At 41.8% G+C, this 26,837-nt stretch overlaps 1 protein-coding gene across 9 annotated transcripts in view; it reads left to right on the top strand.

Moving 5' to 3' along the window:
- Positions 1-26,837, top strand: part of ssx2ipa (synovial sarcoma, X breakpoint 2 interacting protein a) — a 100,407-nt gene that overhangs the window by 68,407 nt on the left and 5,163 nt on the right. For 7 of the 9 annotated variants that reach the window (XM_069939386.1, XM_069939385.1, XM_069939384.1 and 4 more), the window contains 6 exons: positions 4,553-4,628; positions 4,758-4,935; positions 14,087-14,237; positions 15,076-15,209; positions 19,924-20,097; positions 21,437-21,554. In XM_069939386.1, coding sequence (XP_069795487.1) covers positions 4,553-4,628; positions 4,758-4,935; positions 14,087-14,237; positions 15,076-15,209; positions 19,924-20,097; positions 21,437-21,554 — 831 coding nt within the window. The remainder of the gene's footprint in view (positions 1-4,552; positions 4,629-4,757; positions 4,936-14,086; positions 14,238-15,075; positions 15,210-19,923; positions 20,098-21,436; positions 21,555-26,837) is intronic. The other 2 variants (XM_069939387.1, XM_069939389.1) reach the window with 2 other exon arrangements.

Raw genomic sequence — 26,837 nt, 5'->3', positions numbered from 1 at the left:
TCCTCAGCCTGGTGGTGCTGGTTCTGATCCTCCTCTATCTCTTCCTCAACAGGAGCAGCTGAAAGATGCTGTGTGCAGGATGGAAGGGTCCTCAATGATTTTTGTGTGCCTTCTTCAGACAATACTGTTCAATCATGTTGATGGTGGGGGAGAGGGAGACCCCAGTGATCCTCTCTGCCTCTCTTATGGTCCTGTGGATTGACCTCCGATCCATTTCTCTGCAGCAACAGTACCCACACTGTGTTGCAACCGGCCAGGATACTCTTGTTGGAAGAGCTCCTATAGAAGATGGTGGCCAGTAGCCTTACCTGCTTCATTCTTCTCTGGAAATGCAGTCACTGTTGCGCCTTCTTGACAAGTGAGGAGATGTTGAGTCTCCACGATAGGTCACTAGTGAAGTGAACTCCTAAGAACTCGGTGCTCTCCACACTCACCACTACAGAGTTGTTGATGTGTAATGGAGGGTGGTCCTTCCTGGTCCTCCTGAAATCCACGATCATCTCCTTTGTTTTGTTCACACAAGTGGGTGGAACGCTGATTTTATTTTTCACTGAAATGGCTTCGTGGATATAAGCATGCGTTAGTCCCACAAATATACTTGAGTGCAAAATAAAAACACAAAATGTTTGTCATTCTCTGCAGTTTGGCCCACATCTGTGGGAAGAGAAAGCAAGAGATTCCACGTTGAAGGCCAGTTTTTCAACATTCTGCTTTTATTTTAGACTTCCACCATCTCCTGCTTTTTTACCCCCAATTGTTTTGCATTTTTTGATTTTGTGAGCTATGAACTTGTCTCATTTATAAATAGCACATGACAATGTGGAAATTGAGTTGCCATTCTGGAATCAAATGGAGTGACTGCAGTCCTTTGTGCTGGTATGTCCATGTACAATTTGAGATTAGACCCTCTCCTGATCCTCCGTCCTCTCTAAAAGAGTCACCAATCCTTGGTGTAAGGTAAGTGATTCAGCAACAGTAACAGGCCCTTCCGGCTCTCGAATCCGCGACTCCCAATTAATCTACAAGCCTGTAGTTTTGGAGGGTGGGAGGAAACTTGCGCAGATGTGGGGAGCATGTACAAATTCCTTGCAGCCAGCACGGGATTCACACTAGTGTTGCTGGAGCTGTAATCGTGTGTAATTAGAGCATTCTTTTCAATATTGTATTCTTGGTGATCAGTTCTTCTGTCATATTGGCCTTTACTGCCACCATCTGGTCTATAAACAATGATGCAAGGATTGAAGACACAGAAGGTGCTTGTATCTGAAACACAGTTTGCCAAACACAATCTGCTGGAGGAACTCAGCAGGTTGAGCAGCCCAGTCTAATATAGAAATCTGCGATTCACAGGCTGCACAATTTTCGGAGATCTCCAAAAGAACCTAATGGAATCGGTTGGATTGTTGTGAATTTGAGGAAACTTAGAAACTGCTTTCACTAAAATTATTTGGACATGCTGTGTGGTAATGGCCCTTCCTGCCTATGAGCCTGTGCTGTCCACATACCCCAATTTGAACCCAGGTCGCTGGCCCTGTAATAGCGTTGAGCTAACCATGTTGCACCGAAAACGTTTGAAAATATTCAATTATGTTCCCCGAGATGTCCAAAAGCTTTCAATATTCTCTTAGGATGGAAGTGTGAGGTATTAATTATAACATATCTGTCCATGAAGTCGAATATCCTCAAATGTCAAAATACAATGATCTTAAAACATAAAGATTGGATTTTCTTGTATGAAGTGGTTTGTGCTCGATGGGGATGTTGCCCGCGGACAGCCTTTATCCTGCAGCAGATGTCTCTCCTAATGGGTTTGAGTATCAAGATCTAGTCACTGGCTGGGCTCCACCTCCGCACCCATGACAGCAGAGGTTGTATTTTGGGGTGGGGAGGAAAATGCAACCTTCTGTCAGACGAACAAAAGAGGGAGCAGGCCACTCGGCACCTTGATCCTGCTCTGCATTCAATGTTAATTCTGCTGCTTTCCTGCACTCACCCCATAATTCCTTGATTTCTTAATAGCGTTTAATAATGTTTAAATCTCATCAGACTCAAAGACATTAAAACGAGAGATTGTTAAATTAAAAAAAGCCAACTCAAAGCAAAAACTATGGAGTGATGAAGGATGAGAAGTGACTCAATAGAGGTACAAGATTTATGAGGGGCTTAGATAGGGTGGACAGACAACACATTTTTCCTGGGGTGACAGTAGTAAATACCAGAGGACATTGGTTTAAGGTGAGTGGAGGAAAATTTGGGGGAGGTGGCAGAGGTAAGTGTCTTTTATTCAGTGCAGTGGGTACCTGGAATTCATTGCTGGAGGTGGTGGTGGGGACTGGTGCAATAGGGACATTTAAAAGACTTTTAGACACCTGGATGTAAGGAAAATAGAGGGTTATGGGTGTGAGGGAGGAAGGGGTTAGATTTTTGTGGAGTAGGTTTATATACATTAACACATCAGAATCCGAATTAATTGTCATGAACAAGTCACAAAATTCAGTATTTTGTGGCAGCGTCATAGAGCAAACATTCATATTATAATCATCTTATGACATTACTATAGATTAAAAAAAATTGTGCACAAAAAGTGAGGCAGTGTCTTTGCTTCATTGATTATTCAGGAATCCGATGGCAGAGGGGAAGAAGCTGTCCTTTTGCCATTGAGTCCTCGTCTTTAGACTCCTGTACCTTTTCCCAAAGGTAGCAGCGTGAAGAGGCCATGGCCTGGGTGGTGGGGGACTTTGAGGGTAGAAGCTGCTTTTTCTTAAGACACCACTCGTCGATGTCCTCGATGGAGTAAAGTTTGGTGCATGTGATGGAGCAGGCGGAGTTAACAACCCTCTGGAGTTCATTCTTGTTCTGAGAGTTGGCATCTTCAGAGATGCAAGTAGCCGGGATGCCTTCTATGGTCTACCTGTAGAAGTTTATGAGAGTCTTCGTTGACATACTGAATCTCCTCAGACACCTCACAAAGTATAGCCGCTGGTGAGCCGCCTTTGTGATTGCATCAATGTGGAGGCTCCAGATTCTTGGAGATGATGTCACCCAGGAATTTGAAGTTCTTGATCCTCACCACTACCGAGCCCTCGATGAGGACTGGGTCATGTTCCCCTGACTTCCTTCTGAAGACCGCAATCATCTCCTTGGTTTTGCTGATATTGAGCGCAAGGTTGTTGTCGTTACACCATTCAATGAGCTGATCTCTCTCTCCCTCCTGTCTGGTTTCTCATTGGCGTTTGTGATTCTGCCGACAACTGGGGTGTCATCGGCAAACTTGTAGATAGCATTGGAATTGTACCTGGCCACACAGTCATGGGTGTATAATGAGTAGAGCAGTGGGCTAAGCAATCATGGGTTAAAGGGCTGTGCTTTTATGTTCTAAGTTGATCATTGAAACAAAATGCTTGCATTCCTCTTTCGCTGGCTTGGAATTCTCTCTGAATTTGTTGAGATGTTGGATTTTCCACCAGGTTGATGTTGACCGCTTGTGGTAATTCCAAAAACTCTTGTCATCTCACTATCCAGCTTCTCTCTGGCTTGTTTGCCACTGAAGCAAAGGTGAGGAATGAGCTGCAAGTTGGTTGTTGCTCTAGCTATAGCTGGCCCCACTGGAGTTGTAATGCCTGTATGCAGGGTACAAGGTACAAGGACTGCCTAAAGAAATCTCTTGGTGCCTGCCACATTGACCACCGCCAGTGGGCTGATAACGCCTCAAACCGTGCATCTTGGCGCCTCACAGTTTGGCGGGCAGCAACCTCCTTTGAAGAAGACCGCAGAGCCCACCTCACTGACAAAAGGCAAAGGAGGAAAAACCCAACACCCAACCCCAACCAACCAATTTTCCCCTGCAGCCGCTGCAACCGTGTCTGCCTGTCCCGCATCGGACTTGTCAGCCACAAACGAGCCTGCAGCTGACGTGGACTTTTACCCCCTCCATAAATCTTCGTCCGCGAAGCCAAGCCAAAGAAAAAATGCAGGGATAAGTAATTTACCTATTTTTAAAATTTAGTTTAATTTCAAAAACATGGGGGGTTATTTAAACTTCAGTAATCTTCTTGTCTTTTTGAAGAGTTTTTTAAAATGGCTTTTAAGAGATGATTTAAAAAGTGAAAAAGAGTGTAAAGTTGCAAGTTGCCAAAAGTGCAGTGTTCTAGATGGGCTAGATACATGCAGATCTGGTGGAAGAGGGTGGGCTCTGGGCAGAGGAGCAAGTTGGCCTGTTCTCCACATTTGGATTGGGTAGGTAGATTGGAGTGGCACAATTCATGTAGCAGTTAGCGCAACACTAAGAGCGCCAGCGACTGGGGCTGAAATCTGGCGTTGTCTGTAAAGAGTTTGTACGTTTTCCCCTTGACCTTCGTGGGTTTCACTGGATACACCAGTTTCCTCCCACACCTCAAAACGTACAGGGATTGTATGTCAATTGGGTGACGCAGGCTTATGGGCCAAAAGGTCCTGTTACTGTGCTGTGTTTAAATTTCATTGATTCGGCCCATGAGTCTCTGTGCTACTAATCTTTGGAAGTTAGTAATGTTTATTAACTCTTTTACGTTAGGTATTGACATCCTTAATTACGTGGGGCGACCTGACGGGCGGCGAAGTGCTTGGAGAACTGGTAAAACAGAAGCCAGGTATTGTCTGGCAAAATATTTTTCCCATCCATCATCCTCGCTCAGAAAACGCGTACCCATAATATCGCTCAGCACCCATCATACGGAGTACAATACCTTTAGTGCCCCATTTCTCTCCCAAAACTACAGGAACGAGGGGGAAATGTACAAAGTCCTTATCAACAACTATGAAAGACATCATAAAGAACTAATGGTGGAAAATATTGAACTGAAGCAAGTTCTCCAGCAGATGAAGAAAGAAATGATGTCCGTACTTGATCGTCGAAAGCAGAGACCAAAGGAACCATTGGAAGATAGCAGTGGTATAGTGAGTTTCAAAATATTACTTTTGCTGACTTCATGAAATCTGAAGTCCTTGTTCTTCCTTTATTTAAATCACGCTGGCAGAAGTGGCTACATCAGAGAACCGTGTGATCCTCGACCATTCATAACCTCTGAAAGGAAAATCTCTCCTTTTTCTCTTTTAATTTTTTAAGATTGCTACAGAGCATGGTGATTCTTTGCTCGCCTGTGAATGGCACACAAAAGAAAGCTAATTCACTGCATCAATAAATCGACGTTCAAATCTGAATCAATATTGCAACAAGATGTGTACAACTTGATGCAATATTATAGTTTGAATCCAGTCCCACAAGCATTTGGTAGATGTTGATAACTGATCAATGGACAGTTTTTCTTTTAAATGGGGAGAAAATTGAAAATACCCAGATGCAAAGGGACCTGGAAGACCTCGTGCAGGATCGTCTAAATGTTTTAAAAAATTTTTAAATTAAATTTTATTTTCCATAACATCAGAATAATAAAAACTATGACACAAAAGTTATACAGTTTTTATATATTTTCTTCCCCCACCCACCCTCCTCCTTCCCCAAAAAAGTAGGGGGTAAAAAAGAAAAAGAAAAGCCTGTCAAATAAACATACCTTTTAATTAATTGCAGTTTATGTCATAATCTCAAACCATAACTAATTAGAGCGGGTTGGATGGGGCCGTGGTGGATGCTGCAGGCAAAGTCAGAGCAATAAAAGGGTTTCCAAATCTTATCAAATTTTTCTGGTTGATTTCGTAAATGATATGTTATTCTCTCTAATGGTATACAATTTAATAATTCTGTTTGCCATCTATTCAACCCCACAATATCACCAGATTTCTATGTTACAGCTATAGATTTATTTGCTTTTGCTACACTTAAAAACTTCTTTCTTCAATTGGAAAATATCTCTCAATAAAGATATTCTGGGATCCTTCAAAGTTTGCGTCTTCAAAACTCATCCCAATAAAATACTTAAATCCTTCCAAAATGTATGTACCTTTTCACCTTGCCAGACTGCATGCAGGAAAGATCATACAAATTACATGCCCTTCATTCGAATTGTTCTGATCAATTTTTTAGATGTAATAAAGAAGTAGGGAGTATAATATAATTGATGTAAAAACATTACATTGTGCCATTTGATATCTAACATTAGTTACACTTTCATAGCATAATTTTGACCCTACTTCTTCTTGAATCTGTATATTTAAATCTTTTTCCCATCTGGATTTAGATTTGAATAAATCATTTTTCTGAATAGTCTCTTGGAATTTGATATACATATTAGTAATAAATCTTTCAATAAACTTATCCATTATTAGATATTCAAATGGACTCTGTTCTGATAATTTAAAATTCCTCCCTAATTTTCTTATTAAATATGATTTAAGTTGATAATAAGAAAAAATAGTGTGATGTGCTATATTATACTTGTCTTTCAATTGGTCAAAAGTAAAAAAAAAAATGGATCCTTTTTTTTATTTATTCCACAATTATACCAAACATCGAAATAGCCATTATTAACTGTAAAAGGAATTTAATATCATTTTAGCCAACTGATAATTCTTCATTCCTCTTTCTACATTCCATACTTTAAGTATAAGCTTCAAAACTGTTGGATCTGATTTTCCTTTTAATAATCCCTCATGCCATTTATATAAAATGTGTTCAGATTTACGTTCTCCTATTTTACTCATTTTGATTTGCGCCCATGCTATCTTTTCATCGATCTGATAACAAGAAGACAAAAATCTAAGTTGAGCTGCTTCCTAGTAATTTTTAAAATTAGGCAATCGAAATCACCCTTGATCAAATTTCCATGTTAATTTTTCCAGTGCCATCCGAGGCATTTTTTCCCTCCAAATAAATCTTACACTTTTATTTAAATCCTGAAAAAACATTGGTACAAAAATCTGTGAAGATTGAAAAAGGAAAGATATTCATCTTCACACATTTAATCCTTCCTATTAAATAAATTGGCAAATCTTTCCATCTTAATAAATCTTCTTTAGTTTTCCTCCATAAAGGTATGTAATTTAATTATTTAAATTCTTATAAACATTAATTCCTAAATATTTAATTGCACCAGTCTGCCATTTAAATTTTATCCTTTTCTTAAATTGTACATAGTCTATCTCGATCATTAGCATCACTTCACTTTTATCAATATTTACTTTGTAACCTGATACTCTGCCAATCGATCATTTACTTTTAATAATGAGCTGTCAGGGTTTGTAAGATATAGTATTACATCATCTGCAAAAAGACTGATTTTGTGTTCTTTCTTGTGTATCTTAAAGCCTTCAATCTCATTATCACTTCTAATCACTTCAGCTGAAGGTTCTATAGCTAATGCAAATAAAAAATGAGATAGTGGACATCCTTATCTAGATGATCTTTCCAACAAAAAGGATTTTGATATTTGTCTATTTGTAATCACTTTAGCCATTGGAGAATTATATAATGCTCTTCTCTAATTTATAAAACTTGTCAGAATTCCAAAAACCTTCAGTACTTTCAATAAATAGTCCCATTTTAATCTATCAAATTCCTTTTCTGCATCTAAAGCTAAAGCCACTGATGGTATTTTTCTTTTCTGAGCCATATCTATTAAACTTAAAAATCTAACAATATTATCCTCTGATCTTCTATTTTTAATAAAACCTGTTTGATTTGTAAGGAGCTTTATTGTTTGGTAAAGACATCAATATATCATAATTCTGTAACTGTAAATAGATTTGTTAATTCTGTCATCTATGCTTAACTGTGTAAAGTAATTTTGGACAAATATTCATCTATTTTATCCCCATTTTTCAAAGATTCTGATTTATATAATTTCTTATAGAATTTTATAAACACATCATTAATACCTTGTTTTGTAAGTAAGATGACCCGAATCTTCTTTTACAGCTAATATTGTTCTCGATACTTGTTCAGTCTTCAATTGCCATACTAAAACTTTATATGCTCTATCTCCCAATTCGAAATATTTTTGTCGGGTTCATCTGTATCCCTCGCTTCTCTATATGTTTGTATTGTATTCAGCTTCAATTTCTTTTAAATCCAATATTTTCCTTTGTTGATCATTCCCTCGATTTTTGAAATTCTTTTTCCATCTTTATTATTTCCTTTTCCAAAGAATTAACTTCAGACATGTATCTTTTTAACCTTAGCCATATAACTTATTATTTGTCCTCTTAAATAAGCCTTTAGAGAATCACATGCCTTAAAGTTATTAGTTACAGAATGTTCATTCAGGTCCATAAAAAAGTTTTATCTGTTGCCTTATGAATTCACAAAAATCTTTCCATTTCAGAAATGCTACAATAAATCTCCATCTTTAACCTATATTTTGCTCCTCCTCCATTAAAACTGACATAACTAAAGGTGAATGGTCAGACAATATCCTTGTCTGGAGTTGAGAGGTGATTTAAAAACATAACTGTATGGGATTATGTCATGCCTATAAGAATAAAATGAATAATCTCTAGTATGCATCTCAGGATGCATCTTCCTCCAACAATCAACAAGTTTAATTTCATTCATAACGTTTTTCACATCTTTTATTATCTTATTTTTAACCATAATTCCTCCTGATCTATTCAACTTGGAATCAAGGGTAACATTAAAGTCTCCTCCCATAATTACTTTTCCTGTTGCATTAGCTAACTGCATAAAAACATCTTGTATACATTTTTCATCATCTGCAATTTGGTGCATATATATCTTTATCATGGTCCAATATTCAGAATATATTTTGTAATTTATCATCACATACTTTATCAGACATTACATTCAATATTTCAATTGGTAAAATTTTATTTATTAATATCGCTACTCCTCTAGCTTTAGAATTAAATGAAGGAGAGAATACCCCTCCTATCCAGTCTCTCTTTAGTTTCATATGTTCTATTTCTGTTAAGTGAGTTTCTTGTATAAAAGCCACGTCTACTTTAATTTTTTTCATATAATTCAATAACCTTTTCCTCTTCATCAGATTCTGAATTCCATTAATATTAATACTAATAAATGACAATTTCCCTGCCATTAGACATCAAAATTAAAACCTATATCCTTCCAGCATCCCCCTCCATCTCTCCACCCAACCCAACCCTCCCCATATAATATCTTGCATCTATAAACAGTCCAGGCTAAAAACCAAAAAAAAGGAGAAAGATGAGGTAAAACATCAGAGGCACGTGATGTTAAAGTGTCTCTATCACCCTGATCGGTACGGGATGCAAAACTGGTCGCATTAGTGCGCATGAGAGCGCAGTGGTCAGCATCACATTCTCCCCACTAATTCACTCGAAACATCATACCATCCCTTAATATAAGCTTATCAATAGACCTTTTAATCCATTAATCTTATCCAGTATATTAGATCACTCACAATATAGGTTAAACCTTCCTCCCCTTTTAAGCTCTCCTGAAACTTGATGTATTTTCAATTGCAGCAAAACCTCTCAGTTATATAATGAATTCAAGTATCAACAACCATCTGCTGATCTTTAACAAGCAATGAATCGGCATATACCTTTACTTCATTAGGCTCAGTAAAAAATCTATTCCTCCCTCCTGGGACGAATACTTTCAAAACAGCTGGATATCTCAAAACAATGGCATAGCCTTTTTTCCACAATACATCTTTAAATCGGGTTAAACTCCTTTCTCTTTTTCAACAAATCAAAACTTGTATCTGGATAAAAAAGAAAAGATTTTTTCCATTATAGATCAAAGGTCATTGTCTTTCTTTAGCTTGTTTCACTGCCAGCTCCAATATCTTCTCTCTTATTTCATATTGAAGGAATCTGACAAGTATTGGATGGGACCTTTAGTTTAGGTCTCAGTGCCCTATGGGCTTGTTCTATCTCCAAGTCACCTTGAAATGCAGCCTGACCCAAAGATTCCAGTATCCACTATTGCAGAAACTTTTTTCCAAGTCTTGACCCTCGTCCCCTTCTTTAAGACCAACAATCTTGATATTGTTCTGTCCACTGAAATTTTCCAAAACGTCTCTTTTTTTGCGTTAACTGATTGTGCTGAGCAGCTGCTTCTGCGTGTGGAGCCTTCATTTGATCTTTTAAGATTTTGAATCTTGAATTCACTCCCTTTAATTTTTCCGTTCAGTATTTCAATGCTAGTGCCTACCTGTTATATTAATCTTTCCATCTTATCACCATTCTTCCTTACTTCATCAGTTAACATTTCCAACGATTGTTGAAAAAAAATCTAACATTTGCTTTAATTCACCAGAAGATAAAGAAGCTTCTACACCTTTTTCCTTGATTGTCGGTCGTTCTCGTTCTTTCCTTTGTTTTTCCAGGTCTTCTTCTTGATCACTGGAGCTGTGAGTGTCTGGAATCTTATTTAAAATTTCCTCCTTTTTTTGCGCTCTGCGCATGCACAGAGTCACTTCTTCACCCGATGTCGGCGGCCATTGTCGGGGGAAACCTTGTACAGCAGTGTCCAAGGTCTCCCCAGCTTTTGGCCTCTCTCCTTTGAATGCTACCTTACGGACAACTCCGATCCTTTCTTAAGCTAGGCCTCTCTTCCTTTCCTTGCTCAGTTTCTTGTACAACAGCAAGGCTTTTATCCTTCTTTGGAGGCATTGTTGATGTCTTCTATGTATCTTCCGATAGTTCTTTTTTATTTTCTGTAACTTTTATAATTTTTTTTGTCACTTTTTCAAGGAGAGCAGGGATTATCAGTCTAACCCCACGTCATCACGTGCCATTCCCTCAGGATAGTCTGAATGTTGAGTCGGTGGTGAAGAAGGCAAATGAAGCGCTGGAGTTCATTTCAAGAGGAATAGAATATAAGAGCAGGGATGTGATGTTGAGGCTTTATAAGGCACTGGTGAGACCTTACTTGGAGTATTATTGAAAGGCATGGACCGAGTTGATGTCCAAAGGTTATTTCCCATGGCGGGAGAGCCTAGGACAAAAGAGCATAACTTCAGGATTAGAGGGTGTCTGCTTAGAACAGAGATGCGGAGGAAATTCTTTGGCCAGAGGGCAGTGAATGTGGAATTTGCTTATTTCTGCCTTTTCCCTGAAGAAGGGCTCAGGCCTGAAATGTCAACAACGTATATTTTTCTCCTATGAATGCTGAAAAGACCAGTTGAGTTCCTCCAGCATTTTGGTGCATTTTTCCTTCAATCACAGTGTCTGCAGACTTTCGTGTTTCACTCTTTGGAATTTGTTCCTATAGGCAGTTGTGGAGGCCAGGTCATTTGGTGTATTTAAGGCAGAGATTGACAGATTTTTGATTAGCCTGGGCATCAAAGATTACGAGGAGCAGACTGGGCAGTGGGGCTGAGTGGGAAAATGGATCAGGTCATGATTCAATGGCAGGGCAGACTTGATGGGCTGAATGGCCTATTTCTGCTCCCATGTCTTATGATTGATCATTAGATGGAAGAGACCAGAATACAAAAATGCAGCCATGATATATTGCATTGTTACAGCTGGCGTCCTCTGAGCAACACACTAAAAGGAAGCCTTGTTAGGAGTAAAAGATCTCATGGCACTATTTTAAGAACTCCCAGTCAATATCTTTTTCCTCTTTGGACAGTCCTTTGGAACTTGCTTCCATTCCTGTTCTGAGATGACTGATGACCCCAATATTGGACTTACAGACTCTGCCTAGTTGGGGATCATTTGGGAGATCATGGGCTCTGTCTGCTTTCCTGCCAAGCTCACTAGCAGCAAAGAAACTGAATACCTCCCTGGGATTCCCACGAGTGAGGGTGCTACACTTTTTTTTCCCCCCAAGGAGGCTTTGATAAGCTTCTTGCATTATTTCTACCATCCACCTGCTAACCTCTGGGCCCCAATCAAACGAGAGGAGTGTGGTGTCAGGTATGACCTGTTCATTGGAACTAGCTGAGTGTAACCGGAGTGTCTGTTGGCTTGGGAGAGGATGCTGACAGGGGTTCACTCATTCTGCCAGTTAGTCTTGGTCTTTGCTGAGACTGTTATTGATGGTACCCTCTTGTCCTTCAATCCACTGTACTTGTTGGAATTTAGGAGAATGAAGGGGGGATCTTATTGAAACCTCAGATGTTGAAAGGCATGGACGGAGTAGATGCAGAAAGGTTGTTTTCCATGGTGGGAGAGTCTAGGACAGTGGTTCTGAACCTTTTTCTTTCCACTCACATCCCACTTTAAGTAATCTCTATGCCATCGATGCTCTGTGATTTAGTAAGGGATTGCTTAAGGTAGGATGTGAATGGGAAAGGAAGGTTGAGAATCACTGCTCTAGACCCAATTGTTAACTGAAATATTTTGCTTGAGAAAAATAGTAATTTGCCTATTTCCTTCGGAGTTATGAAATGGTGCACATGACGAGTCAATGAGGGACGATTAAAACAGTGATTTTTCAAACTTTTTCTTTCTGCTCACGTACCGCCTTCAGTAATCCCTTACTAATCATAGAGCACTGATGGCATAGGGAATATTTAAAGTGGCATGTGAGTGAAAAGAAAAAGGCTGAGAACCACTGATCTAGTCTGTCTGTCTGTCTCTTCCCTTTATCTCTACATTTCCCCCGCTCTGCTTTCACAGAGCAAAACCCCCCTCCCCCAATCAATTCTCACCTTTTCTCTCTCCTGGCCTCTTCACCTTTTGTCTGCTGATCTATACTCATCTCCCTGCCATTCCTTTTAATTCAGACGCCTGCCTGATTTTTTACTCATACCTTGAAGGGCTCATGCCCGAAACATCAGTTATATATCTTTATCCCCTATGGATGCTGTGAGATCTGCTGAGTTCCTCCAGTATTTCTGTGTTTTTAGTACAATTGCAGACTTTTGTGTTTCACCCTGTGGTCTAGAGATAACAAGGTTCTTTATTGTCATTTACACAAGTTGCTTTCCTTTGTCTGCCCAGTAAATATACACAGAGGTTCTACTACTCCAGCACCCCTATTAAGACATGAGGAAGCAAAAGAGAGGCTTTCCGAGACACTGAGTATCTGTGGATCTCGCCACCCCCTCCGATATCTGCACCTCTAGCTGCATGGTCTCCTGTCTGTTCCAGTAATGAATTGGAGCTCAGGGTATCCAAGTCACCCTCCTGGTCCCCTGGTTTTGAACCCCTGAAAGTGCTAGGAAGCTGTCAACACCTGTGGATGTACAGGAGTCCTCCTTGCAGATCTCTTTATCAGTATTTGATTCCCAGAAGTAGCTGGTCACCTAACCTGTAGGGTCATTTCCCAGGCTTCTCCTCAGCAAGGGGGTGTTCTCCCACACTGGAGCCTGCATATTTTCCAATGGAAAATGGATGTGAGCATTAATCAAGTCACACTGCTCCAACAAAAGAGGCAAATCTGCTTGACCATCAACACTTTGTAAGAGAGAATTTGTGGTTAAAATCTTGAACTCCTTGCTGTCCAGTCAATGCAGCTGGCTGACATGTTGGGAAGGTAGAAGCCCTGCTGTTAAAAACCACAGTCTGCTTTGTACCTGGTTGATGTCAAAGCATGCATATCTGCTACAGTTACTTAATTCCCAAGGTTTATAATTGCAAATCAAATATTTGTCCAGTTGTAGTAATGTGATTCTCTATACTTGCTGTATATACTCATGTAAAAGTCTAGTTTTTAAGACCAATTTTTATATTAAATTTATGGGGTTGACTATTAAATGCATGCTACTTTTGACCATGGTAAGTATCTGCGTCGTTCAAGGAATCGTGAGTTCTGATGGCTGGGCGGTTGAGGCATCAGGAGCTTGGGTGGCCGGGGTTTAGGTGAGAGTCTGCAGTCATGATCTGGGGAGCTCCAATGGGCATGTGGCTGGGGCCAAAAATAGGGGTGTTGTATTTCACACAGTATCAACTTTTGTATATCGCAATAAGTTATTTCATGGAAAAACACCCATATGTATTCTACTTCTCTTGTCTGTCTCCAAAAGATAAGCTGGATAGAAATCAGTGCAACAAATTGTCTCTCAACTGACCCTGCAGCATCCTTAAAAATGTCGGTGTACTTTTTCAGTTATTGGTGACAAGATGTGTTTGCCAGTGGAGACTGAAATTATTGATGTTGCCATGACCACTGTTTTTAACTAAAGCCAACTGCTAAGACCTTGTGAATTCTTACTGCCTCCCGAGAAGTAGTTTTGATCAGGTTTTGTTTTGACAGGCGGGGTCAGACAATGAAGATGATTCTCGTGGATCAAATAAGGAAAACAGCTTGGAGCTCTCCTGTGACGAGGTGCGGGAACAACTCACCAACAGCATTCGTCAGCAGTGGAGAATGCTGAAAAGCCATGTGGAGAAGCTGGATTCGCAAGGTTAGCCCGACATGCATGTGGGTGGTTGTATGGTTCAGCTCAGCTTCAAGTCCTCTTGGAAGATCACAAGCCATGGAAAAAAAAGCACACATCACACAATCCTAAACCAACAGCGTCCACAAAATTGAAAAGGAGACAAACTAGAAATGTGCAAATCGAACAAAGTTTTTTTTTGGTGCTGGATCGACTAACCTTGTGATTCTGATGTGGTCCATTGGCCATAGTTTGAATGTCCTCATGTGAACTTAACTGGCAGAAAAACCATATCCTCATCTTGCAATCAGAAGCAAACTGAGCATTTAGCCCATCGAGTCTGCCCTGCCATTTAATCATGAGCTGACCCATTTCCCCACTCAGCCCCACTGCCTGGCCTTCTCCCCATAACCTTTGATACCCTGGCTAATCAAGAACCTATTATTCTCTGCCTTAAATACATCCAATGACCTGGCCTCCAAAACTGCCTGTGGCAACAAATTTCAGATTTACCACCCTCTGGTTGAAGAAATTCCTCCATATCTCTGTTCTATGCAGATGCCCTTCAATTCTGAAGTTGTGTCCTCCTGTCCTCGACTCTCCCATCTATTCTGTCTATGTATTTCAAAATTTGAAATGTTACAATGAGATTCCCCCCTGATATTCTTAAATTTCAACAAGTACAGGGCAAGAGCTGTCAAACTTTCCTCGTGATAACCCTTCAATTTCCGGAATTGTTTTGCCAATGTAGAGGGGACCACATTCACAAGAACCCAAATAAATCTAGGTCCCTGGATGTTGGGAAGGGACACTTTTAATTAGCTCTGGTCATGAGGGAGTTAATGAGTCCTGATACTCGTTGCAGCCTCCTTGAAGTCTGGTTTTATGGAACACGATGAAGTGATCAGCAAAGAAGATCATGAGCAAGAACTGGACAAACTGAAAGTAGAAATTCAGCAGTGTCAAGATGTGATCAAAGCCCAGCAGCAGTTGTTGCAGGTACACGTTCTATTTTACAAATAAATGTCTGGGGTGTATCATGTGGAAGGAAGGTTGTAGGTCATAAGGAAAACTGGCCAATTCAAGCTGCTGTTAGACCAGTGAAGGATGAATGGGAGAAGTTGCTGGCTTCATTTGCCACTTGGAGTCCAACCTTTTAGAATATTTAACCTTTTCATGTGATAACATAACATAACAATTACAGCACGGAAACAGGCCATTAGGCCCTTCTAGTCCGCACCGAACCAAACACCCCTTTCTAGTCCCACCTCCCTGCACAATGCCCATAACCCTCCATCTTCTTCTCATCCATATACCTGTCCAACCTTTTCTTAAATAATACAATTGACTCCGCCGCCACTATTTCTCCCGGAAGATCATTCCACACGGCTACCACTCTCTGAGTAAAGAAGTTCCCCCTCATGTTACCTCTAAACCTCTGCCCCTTAATTCTTAACTCATGTCCTCTTGTTTTAATCTTTCCTCCTCTTAACGGAAATAGTCTATCCACATCCACTCTGTCTATCCCTTTCATAATCTTAAATACTTCAATCAAATCCCCTCTCAACCTTCTACGCTCCAAAGAATAAAGACCTAATCTGTCCAATCTCTCCCTATACTCTAGATGCTTAAACCCAGGTAACATTCTGGTAAACCTTCTCTGCACTCTCTCCACTCTGTTTATATCCTTCCTATAATTAGGCGACCAGAATGCATCAGCCCTGCAAACTATTCTCTCTCACATCCCCACCAACTTCCTGTGATTGCACATTCTTGGAGTGTTGGAGGGAACTGGAGCATAATAGGAAGGATGTGCATTTCTCAGACTCCAAGGTTGGCTTCGGAACGGATCTGCTCCACCCACTGTTTCACATTTCTAGCTCCATGCAATCCTATTGAAGTTTGAATCTATCTTTTGGATAGAATTTTGTACACAGTTCAAAACATCTGATGGCACCATTACATAAATGCAATTGTTTCATTGTAAAAGGGGAAACTGGCCTTAATTCACTAGATCCAAATCATGCAACATTTCAAAAGGAATAATATAGGGATGTGATGTTGAGGCTTTAATAAAGCTCTGGTGAGTCATCACTTGGAATATTGTGAGCAGTTTTGGGCTCCTAATTTAAGAACAGATGTGTTGACATTGGAGAGAGTTCAAAGGAGGTTCACAAGGATGATTCCAGGAATGAAAGGGTTATCACATGAGGAGCTTTTGACGTCTGTAGGCCTGTATTCGTTGGAATTTAGGAGAATGGGAGGGGGGAATCTTATTGAAACATTTTGAATATTGAAAGGTGTGGACAGGGTAGATGTAGAAAGGTTGTTTCCCAGGGTTGGAGAATCCTGGACAACTTCAGGATTGAAGGGCACCTGCTTAGAACAAAGATGTGGAGGAATCTCTTTATCCAGAGGGTGGTGAATCTGTGGAATTTGTTGCCATAGACAGTTGTGCATTTAAGGGAGAAATTTATAGGTTCTTAATTAGCTGGGGCTTTTCTGCTCTTTACCTTATGGTCTGGAATTACTTCCACACAGACTGCGATGGTTCCCTAATTTCATGAAGGGCATTTTGGGATGGCAGTAAATGTTTGCTTTCCCAATCTCTGCTGAGGTTCCTGTACTGCACGTTGATGTATCCAACTCTTTTCCCCAACAAGTAAATGTTTGTTAAAAACCTTGAGGGTCTTCTGAAAATATTTATTGAATCTACTGATTTCCAACCATCAACTTTGGCTGAGACTTCCTGAAAGAACTCTAATGTCATTTGTGGTTAAGTATATGAGCACAGTAAAACCCCCGATATCTGGCGCGTACAGGGATTGAGAGATGCTGGATAAGTGGGTTTTACGGTTGGTTGAGACTGCATGTTGTATGAATGGAGAAGCTATGGTTAGGTTCATAAATTTTAAACCTATATTTTTTTATCCATTTATTTCCCGCATTTTTTTTAAACCAGTTGCTTTAGGTTGCTGGGTACTTGAATTCTGCATAACAGGGATTTTACTGAACATCAATTCCCTGACACAAAATGTCCAATCTTGTGAAAGGCTGCCACAGTTCGCATTTTGCAATTAAGCCTATGCATTCTTTCTTTTCCTTTGGCTTGGCTTCGCGGACGAAGGTTTATGGAGGGGGTAAATGTCCACGTCAGCTGCAGGCTCGTTTGTGGCTGACAAGTCCGATGCGGGACAGGCAGACACGGTTGCAGCGGTTGCAGGGGAAAATTGGTTGGTTGGGGTTGGGTGTTGGGTTTTTCCTTCTTTGCCTTTTGTCAGTGAGGTGGGCTCTGCGGTCTTCTTCAAAAGAGGTTGCTGCCCGCCAAACTGTGAGGTGCCAAGATGCACGGTTTGAGGCGATATCAGCCCACTGGCAGTGGTCAATGTGGCAGGCACCAAGAGATTTCTTGAGTCAGTCCTTGTACCTTTTCTTTGGTGCACCTCTGTCACGGTGGCCAGTGGAGAGCTCGCCATATAACACGATCTTGGGAAGGCGATGGTCCTCCATTCTGGAGACGTGACCCACCCAGCGCAGCTGGATCTTCAGCAGCGTGGACTCGATGCTGTCGACCTCTGCCATCTCGAGTACTTCGATGTTGGAGATGAAGTCACTCCAATGAACGTTGAGGATGGAGCGGAGACAACGCTGGTGGAAGCGTTCTAGGAGCCGTAGGTGGTGCCAGTAGAGGACCCATGATTCGGAGCCGAACAGGAGTGTGGGTATGACAACGGCTCTGTATACGCTTATCTTTGTGAGGTTTTTCAGTTGGTTGTTTTTCCAGACTCTTTTTAGTTTTACCCTTACATTAAACCCTTACATTTGTGGAAGGAGTTGAAAACAGTCAAAATCCCAAATAATGTTTCTGTTGCAGTATCAGCAGAAGAAATTACTTTAAATTAAACTCTGAAGTGAAACATTAACAAGGTGTTTTAATTAACATGGTAATTTCAGGCAGCTCCCTAATGCCCACCCAGTTCCTGCTAGATCGCACCCATCCGTCGCTATTTTTACCTACCTCCTCAAAGTCGTGGTTATAATCCCATTCTGACCCTGTCACGTGGAGACAATAACCATCCTCGCACCCTGAAACATTCAAAATCACGAACAAATCAACAAGCAACTGGATTTCGGGGATATGGAGTGGGGACGTGGTCTTTCAGTGTTCTTGCGCTGGGTCCTACTGACCAGGCTTGACGACCAATAGATCTGTCCACGTTCAAATGTGGATTGGTGCTGGACAATAAAGATCCATGAAGTCTGGAACTAAGATGGTGACACCAACAACCTTCAGCCAGATGTTGAAGGTTGTGAGCTCTAACAAAGCAGTGGACCATCGCAGGGCACCAGGATGAAAGAACCATCCCCACTTGCTGAGAAGGAGAAGCCTAGGAGAGGACTTAATGAAGGAAACCGCAGCAGTGAACAGGCTCCAGTGGGGCCTTGGTGGCCAAAGGCCTCAAAGTCTGGCTGCTGGAACCAGGTATTGAGTCCAGGATTCCCAATTGCTTTTGAAGGTTCAGAACTAAGTACAGTAGTCCCCCTTATCTGCAGTTTTGCTTTCCACATTTTCATTTACCTGCAGTCAACCGAGGTCTGAAATTGATCCCACTGCCCAACTGTCACCCCACAGCCCTGTGTCAGTCCCCACACTGATCCCACTGCCCTGCTCTCTCCCAACAGCCCCGTGTCGGTCCCCTCACTCTTTCCTCACAGCACCACGTTGGTTCCCACACTGATCACACAGCTCCCATGTTGGTCCCCACACTGATCCCACTGCCCCACTCTCTCCCCACAGCCCCGTGTTAGTCCCCACACTGATCCCACTGCCCCGTGCTCAACCCATAGTCCCGAGTCAGTCCCCACACGGATCCTACTGCCCTGCTGTCTCCCCTCAGCCCCGTGTTGGTGTCCACACTGATCCCACTGCCCCGCACTCCCCACAGCCCATGTGAGTCCCCACATTGATTCCTACTTAGAAATAAAAAGTTTACAGGTACTCTACAGTATTCCAAATAGCTTTGCTAAGTATATAATGTTGAGTTCGCATAACACCCAATTTCACAGAACATATCGTGGATGTTAAGCAGCACATACTCTGTATAGGGTTCTGTACTATCCGCGATTTCGGGCATCCACTGGGGGGGGTCTTGGAACCTATTCTCCACGGGTAAGGGTGGGGGAGCTACTGTCTTGAGGAAGCTTGCTTGATTAACTTGATTCAGGGCTCACTGCTGGAACAGACGGGCTGTGCGGCTGTGGAGAAGTTACGGGGACGTAGGAGGCAACAGTGTTGGGTGCAGGATTCCATAGGCATTCTGTCTCTGAAGCGACCCTTTTTGTCTTAATGCTAGCGCTGGGCAAGTGACATCTGTTTGTTTTTACAGGGCAAACAGAGGAAAGGTTTTTGTATTTTTGTGTGTATGACGACAAATGGAATCTTGAAACTGTACCTTGATGGAGAGTTCAAGCCTGAAACGTTGGTTCTGTATCTTTACCTTTGCTATATAAAGTAACAGTGTTTGACCTGCTGAGATTCTCCAGCCTTGTTTTCATGAAATTGTATATCAGAATTCCTGTACTTAAGAATACAGATAATTCATTTTCATTTTTTAAAAAAGTACAAGCTACTGAATTTGCTTTAATAAGCCTAAGGTCTTTTCACCAGCTATTTTTCAGATGTCAATTGAATTTTTTCCTTTTTTTTGCAAAGCAACAGCTGAGTACACAATGTGACGATGAAACGTCTGTACTACTACGAGACTGCTATCTGCTAGAGGAGAAAGAACGATTGAAAGAAGAGTGGCGATTGTTTAATGATCAGAAGAAAAACTTTGAAAGGGAGAGAAAGAACTTTACAGAAGCAGCTATTAGGCTGGGCCATGAGGTAGCTATTTTACTTGTCTCTGAAGTAAAACATGAAAGTCTGCAGACACGCGGTTGAAATAAAAACACAGCGCTGGAGAAACTCAGCAAGTCAAATAGCAAAGGTAAAGATACATCACCAATATTTTGGGCTTGAGCCCTTCATCAAGGTTTGGACAAATGTTGGGGGTGGGGGGTGTCCAAACAAAATGGTCCACCTGCTCCTCCCCCTGCCCCTCACCCTTACTTTTTTGTTCAGACGCCTGCCTACATTTTTCCATACCTTGATAAAGGGCTCAAGCTGAAAAATTGTTTTTTTAAAAAAAACTTTTCGCTGAATCATATATGTTCTGTGAATGGGGTCAGTCCAGTAATTTGTCAGACTAACCTCTGACGATGAGGACTTGGGTCCTGAACATGAGTTTGGTGTTTAAAAAAAATACTTAAAGGATGCAAAGTTATGAAGGTTTGGCACAGGCAAACTGGACTGTGGGCCTGTTTCCATGCTGTAGGACTCTATTACTGTTCCCAGTTGAAGGGGAGCACTCATCTGTTTCCATGAAGGGCTGAATATATTTTTTTTGCTCCCAAATCGTTCTGCACAAATTGCAGTATTGAAGGTCTGAGTAATGTGGATGGAGAAAAATCTTGAGTCTTGGTCAGAGAATATAATTGTAGCATGCTTCTGGAATTCACAACTCTTGAAGCAGCAGAATGCACAGTCAATTTTTTGTTTAGCAGATATGATTAAATACACAAAACCAATCCTTTGTAGCGACACGCCACTGCGGCAATCGGGCTGGTGCTCCGAGCAGCGAGAGCATCCAAGAGCCAGCATACCGCGCAGTGATACTGGCCTCAGCAAGCGAATCGGCAGCTAAGGCAGCTTAGGGGCCAGCATGGCACTGGCCCCGCTGTACAGCCAACAGATAGGGACAACGCACTTGGAAGAAGAATGTACCCATGCGCAGGTGGTGACGTCAGCAAATGGGGGAAAACGGCGGGAACGCAAACGGTATAAAAATGGGGCTTCAGCCCCAGTAAACCAGAGCTGTACCTGATTACACTCGTGTGTGCAGCTTTACTTCAAGTAGCGTGCGGCTACACCTTGATATTTTTCTCATTTACAAGCTTGTAGCTTTCATGCCATCTGAACTCTTGATCAACGTACACGATTGTAGATTAATTTGGGTGTAATTAGGCGATACGGGTTTAAATGGCTGGAATTGGTAAATGAAATTGAAAATTAATTTCACATTGAGACACTGCATATAGATGGTGCTACATTCTGAAACTGCACTTGTCCGCAGTATGTATTGTTAGAAAGGCCATTTTGTGACTTGTAAACTTTCTGCCTGCAGAGGAAGGTTTTTGAGGAAGATCGAGCAATGTGGTTGAAGCTGCAGTTCCTGAACATGACTCCGTTTGTGGAAAGCAAAAGGCCAAAAATAATGAAGCCACAAAGTGCCATGTCTATTAGTAAGTTTTGTAACTAAATGTGCAAGCAGTTGAATGATTGATGGAAAGTTGTTTCCATTCATTTGGTTTTAGCACTGGTCTCATCTTTATTTTTAATTTGTATTGTGGTGCCTCAAGCCTGTTTGGTTCCCAGGAGTCCTTTTTCCAAAGTTTACAACTACCAATACTCAGGGAGCATTTGCACATTCCAAAGGTTTAAAACACTGCATAAATTTATTTTCCCCCAGTTCAAAATGACTGAATGAGATTATTGCTTAGTCCCGAGATCTCCCCACACCCCCAAGAAACTCTTAATTCCTCTCAGAGTGAAGGATTGTTACAAACTGCGTGTAACGAGCAGCAATAGACAATGAACCAGCCAGTGTTCAATTTTCAAACACTAGTTTTATTTCTTACTCTTAAACAGGATGATGTGGAATTAGGCAGGAAGTTAAAAAACAGGACCTCCAAGGTAGTAATCTCTGGATTGCTGCCCGTGCCACGAGCTAGTGAGGGTAGAAATAGGAGGATGTGGAGGATGAATGCGTGGCTAATGAGATGGTGCAGGGGGCAAGGGATAAGATTTCTGGATCATTGGGATCTCTTCTGGGGAAGGTCGGACCTGTACAAGAGGGACGGACTCCACTTGAACTGGAGGGGGACCAATGTGCTGGCAAGCAGATTTGCTAGAGCTGTGGGGGAAGGTTTAAACTAGTTTGGCAGAGGGGTGGGGAACAGAGTGTGAGAGCAGTGTCCAGGGAGCATGGCCACCTAGATAGGAATAAAAAAGATGAGAAAGGTGGGATGGAGATAAGGGTAGAAGGTAAAAAAGAGAATATATGTGAGGGTCATTCTCTGAGATGCATATATTTTAATGCAAGAAGCATAGTGAACAAGGTAGATAAGTTGAGAGCATGGACAGATACTTGGGGTCATGATATTGTGGAAATTAGTGAGACCTGGCTACAGGAGGGGCAGGACTGGCAACTTAATATTCCAGGATACATTTGTTTTAGATGTGATAGAGCAGGGGGTAAAAAAGGGGGAGGAGTTGCTCTGCTTGTTAAGGAGGACATTACTGCCGTGAGGTGGCAGGATGGTCTGGAGGGATCGTCCAGTGAGGCTGTTTGGGTGGAATTGAGGGGTGAAGGAGGCATGAGGGTGCTAATAGGGGTGTATTAGAGACCACCAAATGGGCCAAGAAAATTAGAGGAACAAATTTGTAGGGAGATAACGTGTGAGAATCATAAGGTAGTGATCATGGGAGATTTTAACTTCCCTCACATTGATTGGGATACCCATACAGTTAGAGGGCTGGATGGGCTAGAGTTCGTTAAATGTGTGTGCAAGATAGTTTTCTTAATCAGCGAATAGAAGAACCGACTCGGGATGGTGTAATACTGGATCTCCTGTTAGGGAATGAGCTAAGTCAGGTATTGGACATTAATGTTGGAGAACAAATTGGGTCTAGTGATCATAATTCTGTTAGTTTTAAGGTAGTTTTAGGGAAGAGCAAGGAGGGGCCTAAAGTTGAGGTTCTGGATTGGAGAAGAGCAAATTTCGAAGGAATAAGAAGGGATTTGGGGAGTATTGAGTGGGACAGGATATTTTCAGGTGAGGGTGTAAATGAAAAATGGAGGATATTCAAAAAAGAAATTTTGAGGGTACAGAGTAGTTATGTCCCAGTGTGGATCAAAGGAAAGGCTGGAAGTCATAGGGAGGCTTGGTTTTCGAGGAATATTGGAAATTTGGTTAGGAGAAAAAGGGAGGTGTACAAGAGGTATAAAGAACAAGGAGCTGACAGTTTGAAGGAGGACTACAAGGAGTGTAGAAGGAATCTTAAGAAAGAAATTAGAAAGGCCAAAAAAAGGCATGAAGAGGTTTTGGCTGACAGAGTAAAAATAAATTGAAAGGGTTTCTATAGGTACATTAAAAGTAAAAGATTAGTGAGGGATAAAGTTGGACCCCTTGTAGATAGCGAGGGTAGGCTGAGTGAGAAGTCAGAGGAAATGGGGGAAATTTTGAATGATTTCTTTGCCTCGGTATTCACTAGGGAAAAAAATATTGAACCAGTTGAGGTAAAGAAAAATAGTGGGGAGGTCATGAAGCATATAAGGATAACCGAGGAGGTAGTGATGGCTGTGTTGAAAAAGATAAAGGTGGATAAATCTCCGGAACCGGACAAAATATTCCCAAGGACACTCATGGAGGCTTGTGGACAGATAGTGGTGCCATTAACAGAGATATTTAGGATGTCACTGGCCACGGGGGTAGTGCCGAAGGATTGCGCATGTGGTTCTGCTGTTTAAGAAAGGGTTCAAATGTAAACCTGGGAATTATAGGCCCGTGAGTCTTACGTCTGTGGTGGGCAAGTTGACGGAAAGTGTTCTGAGGGATGGTATTTACAAATATTTGGAGGTACAGATATTGATAGGGAGTAATCAGCATGGTTTTGTCAGGGGTAGATCATGCTTGACAAACCTGATTGAGTTCTTCAAGGGGGTTACAAAAAAGGTTGATGAAGGGAAAGTTGTGGATGTTGTCTATTTGGACTTTAGTAAAGCTTTTGACAAAGTTCCCCACAGGAGGTTAGGAAAAAAGGTGGAGGCATTAGGTATAAATGAGGAGGTAGTGAAATGGATTCAGCAATGGTTGGATGGGAGGTGTCAGAGAGTAGTGGTAGAAAATTGTTTGTCCAATTGGAGGCTGGTGACTAGTGGAGTTCCTCAGGGATCAGTCCTGGGTCCATTATTTTTTGTTATATATATTAAGGATCTGGAAGTAGGGGTGGAGAATTGGATAAGCAAGTTTGCGGATGATACAAAGATTGGTGGTGTTGTGGACAGTGAGGAAGATTACTGTAGATTAAAAGGTGATTTAGGAAGGCTGGAAGTGTGGGCTGAGAAATGGCTGATGGAATTTAATACAGATAAGTGTGAGGTGTTACATTTTGGAAAGGCAAATCTAAATAGGTCCTATACATTAAATGGTCGGCTATTGAGATGTGCAGAGCAACAAAGGGATTTAGGAGTGATGGTAAATAGTTCCCTCAAGGCTGATACTCAGGTAGATAGTGTGGTGAAGAAGGCATTTGGAATGTTGGCCTTCATAAATCGGAGTATTGAATTCAAGAGTAGGGAGGTTATGATGAAATTGTACAAGGCATTGGTGAGGCCAAATTTGGAGTACTGTGTACAGTTTTGGTCACCAAATTATAGGAAAGATATAAAGAAAATAGAGAGAGTGCAGAGAAGGTTCACGAGAATGTTGACAGGATTTCAGGGTCTGAGTTACAGGGAAAGGTTGTGCAGACTGGGGCTTTTTTCTCTGGAGCGTAGAAGATTGAGGGGGGACTTGATAGAGGTGTTTAAGATTTTAAAAGGGACAGACAGAGTAAATGTGGGTAGGCTTTTTCAATTAAGAGTGGGGGAGATTCAAACGAGAGGGCATGGTTTAAGATTGAAGGGGGAAAATTATAAAGGGAACATGAGTGGAAATTTCTTTATGCAAAGGGTGGTAGGGATGTGGAATGAGCTTCCGATAGACGTGGTCGAGGCGGGATCATCGGTTACATTTAAGGAAAGACTGGATCGTTACATGGATAGGAGGGGACTAGAGGGGTATGGACCGGGTGCTGGTCAGTGGGACTAGGAGGGTGGGGATTTGTTATGGCATGAACTAGTGTGTGTGTGTGTGTGTGTGTGTGTGTGTGTATCAAAGTTCCGTCTTTTAAATTCAATGTTGGAGTGCAGGCCTTTGAAACTTGATGTTGAACTAATGGGAAGAGCGGAGTTGTGGCTGGCACAGACTCGTGAATTCACCTTGTGTTGCCTTTGAAGAAATGTCTATCCACACTAGCTGCTCCTTTTGTAGGCCAGACTCGAACAGGGCTGCCTCCATGAAGCTTCTAAGACCCTGGTTCCGGCCTTTCCAAGTAACTTCATTGTTAGTTACACTCAAAATGACCCTCCTGGCTCAGGTCAACCCACCGAAAAGGTCCAGTCTTTCACAGAGCCAGCTTTGCTCTGAATTCCACAAAAATGGCTGGTCACAAGACTTGCTTCAAAAAGCTGTTTTCTCCTCAGCAGCCAGAATCACAAAGTCTTTGCAAATGAATTCTGGAACAGACTGTGACAAGCCTTCTCTCACCCTAACCCTCTAATGTGACTCGTGTTGTGATGGTGCTCGTGTGAAATGTTAGCTGTGACCATTCAGTTCCTCCTGTCTATACCATCCTTTACAGTGACCATCCCAGGTTTTTTCTAAAATGAGAGCCCATTATAGGATGCCCACAGTGAAAGGCATGGACAAGTTGGGCCAAATGGCCTGTTTCTGTGCCATGTGATTCTGCAATCAGTTGGCATCTTTGGAGGAAGAATCAAAATGTTTAGGGTGAATAATCTTTTGACAGAACAATGATAAGTTACTAACCAAACATTTCAAGTTGCAGTGAAGGAGCAGTGCTGAGAGGACAAGGAGAATGTTTGTGCTCGTATGAGGAACACTGGTGTGCATGGTGCTCCCTGAGAGGTTTGTCAATTGGCCTTTTCACACCGCTGTGTAAAATGGGGATCCCCAGGAAATTTTCCCGGAAATCCTTCCGTGAGCTGGTGATGTGAAAATGTCGGACCAATAAAATTACCTGGGCCACCCACTCCTTGCCGCTTGAATTGGCAAATGGCCAAGCAGGGGAAGCATCGTGATGTCAGAACCTGCCGTCCTGCAACACCAATCAAGGAAGAAGTATGTGGGGCAAGGTATTTGTGCAAAAGGATTGTGGATTGAATTTAAGCATATAGGCATTAGTTATATTAATATTTGTCGCTATGTCATCGTTGGGGGCAGGACCTCCCCCCCCCCCCCACTAAATTGCCAGGGAGGGCAAATTACAGGGAATTTGGACTGCAATGTGAAAGGCCTAGGTGCTTCTAGCTTCCCAGGGACTTCACCCAGGTCCAAAAGGGTCGCCACTCGCCGACGTTGTGAAAAGGCGTAGTGTTTGCAGCTTGATTGCCAATTTCCAGTATTTGCATATTGGTACATAGAACAGGGCCTTCAGCTCATGGCGTTGTGGGATATATACCTACCAAAAAAAATCTAGACCCGTCCCCCTACCTCATAATCCTCCATGTACCTGTCAAAGAGTTTCTTAAATGCCCCTCATGTTCCAGCCTCCACTACCACTCCTGGCAAAGTATTCCAGGTCCCCACAACTCTCTGTGTAAAAAGCTTACTCCTGATGCCTTCCCGGAACTTTCCACCCTTCACTTTACACAGATGTCCACTGGTGTTTACTACTCCTGC

This window comes from Narcine bancroftii, chromosome 5 (assembly GCF_036971445.1).
Source record: "Narcine bancroftii isolate sNarBan1 chromosome 5, sNarBan1.hap1, whole genome shotgun sequence".
NCBI lineage: Eukaryota > Metazoa > Chordata > Chondrichthyes > Torpediniformes > Narcinidae > Narcine > Narcine bancroftii.
The sequence above is the reverse complement of the archived record's forward strand: the minus strand, read 5'-3'. Positions and strand labels throughout refer to the sequence as shown.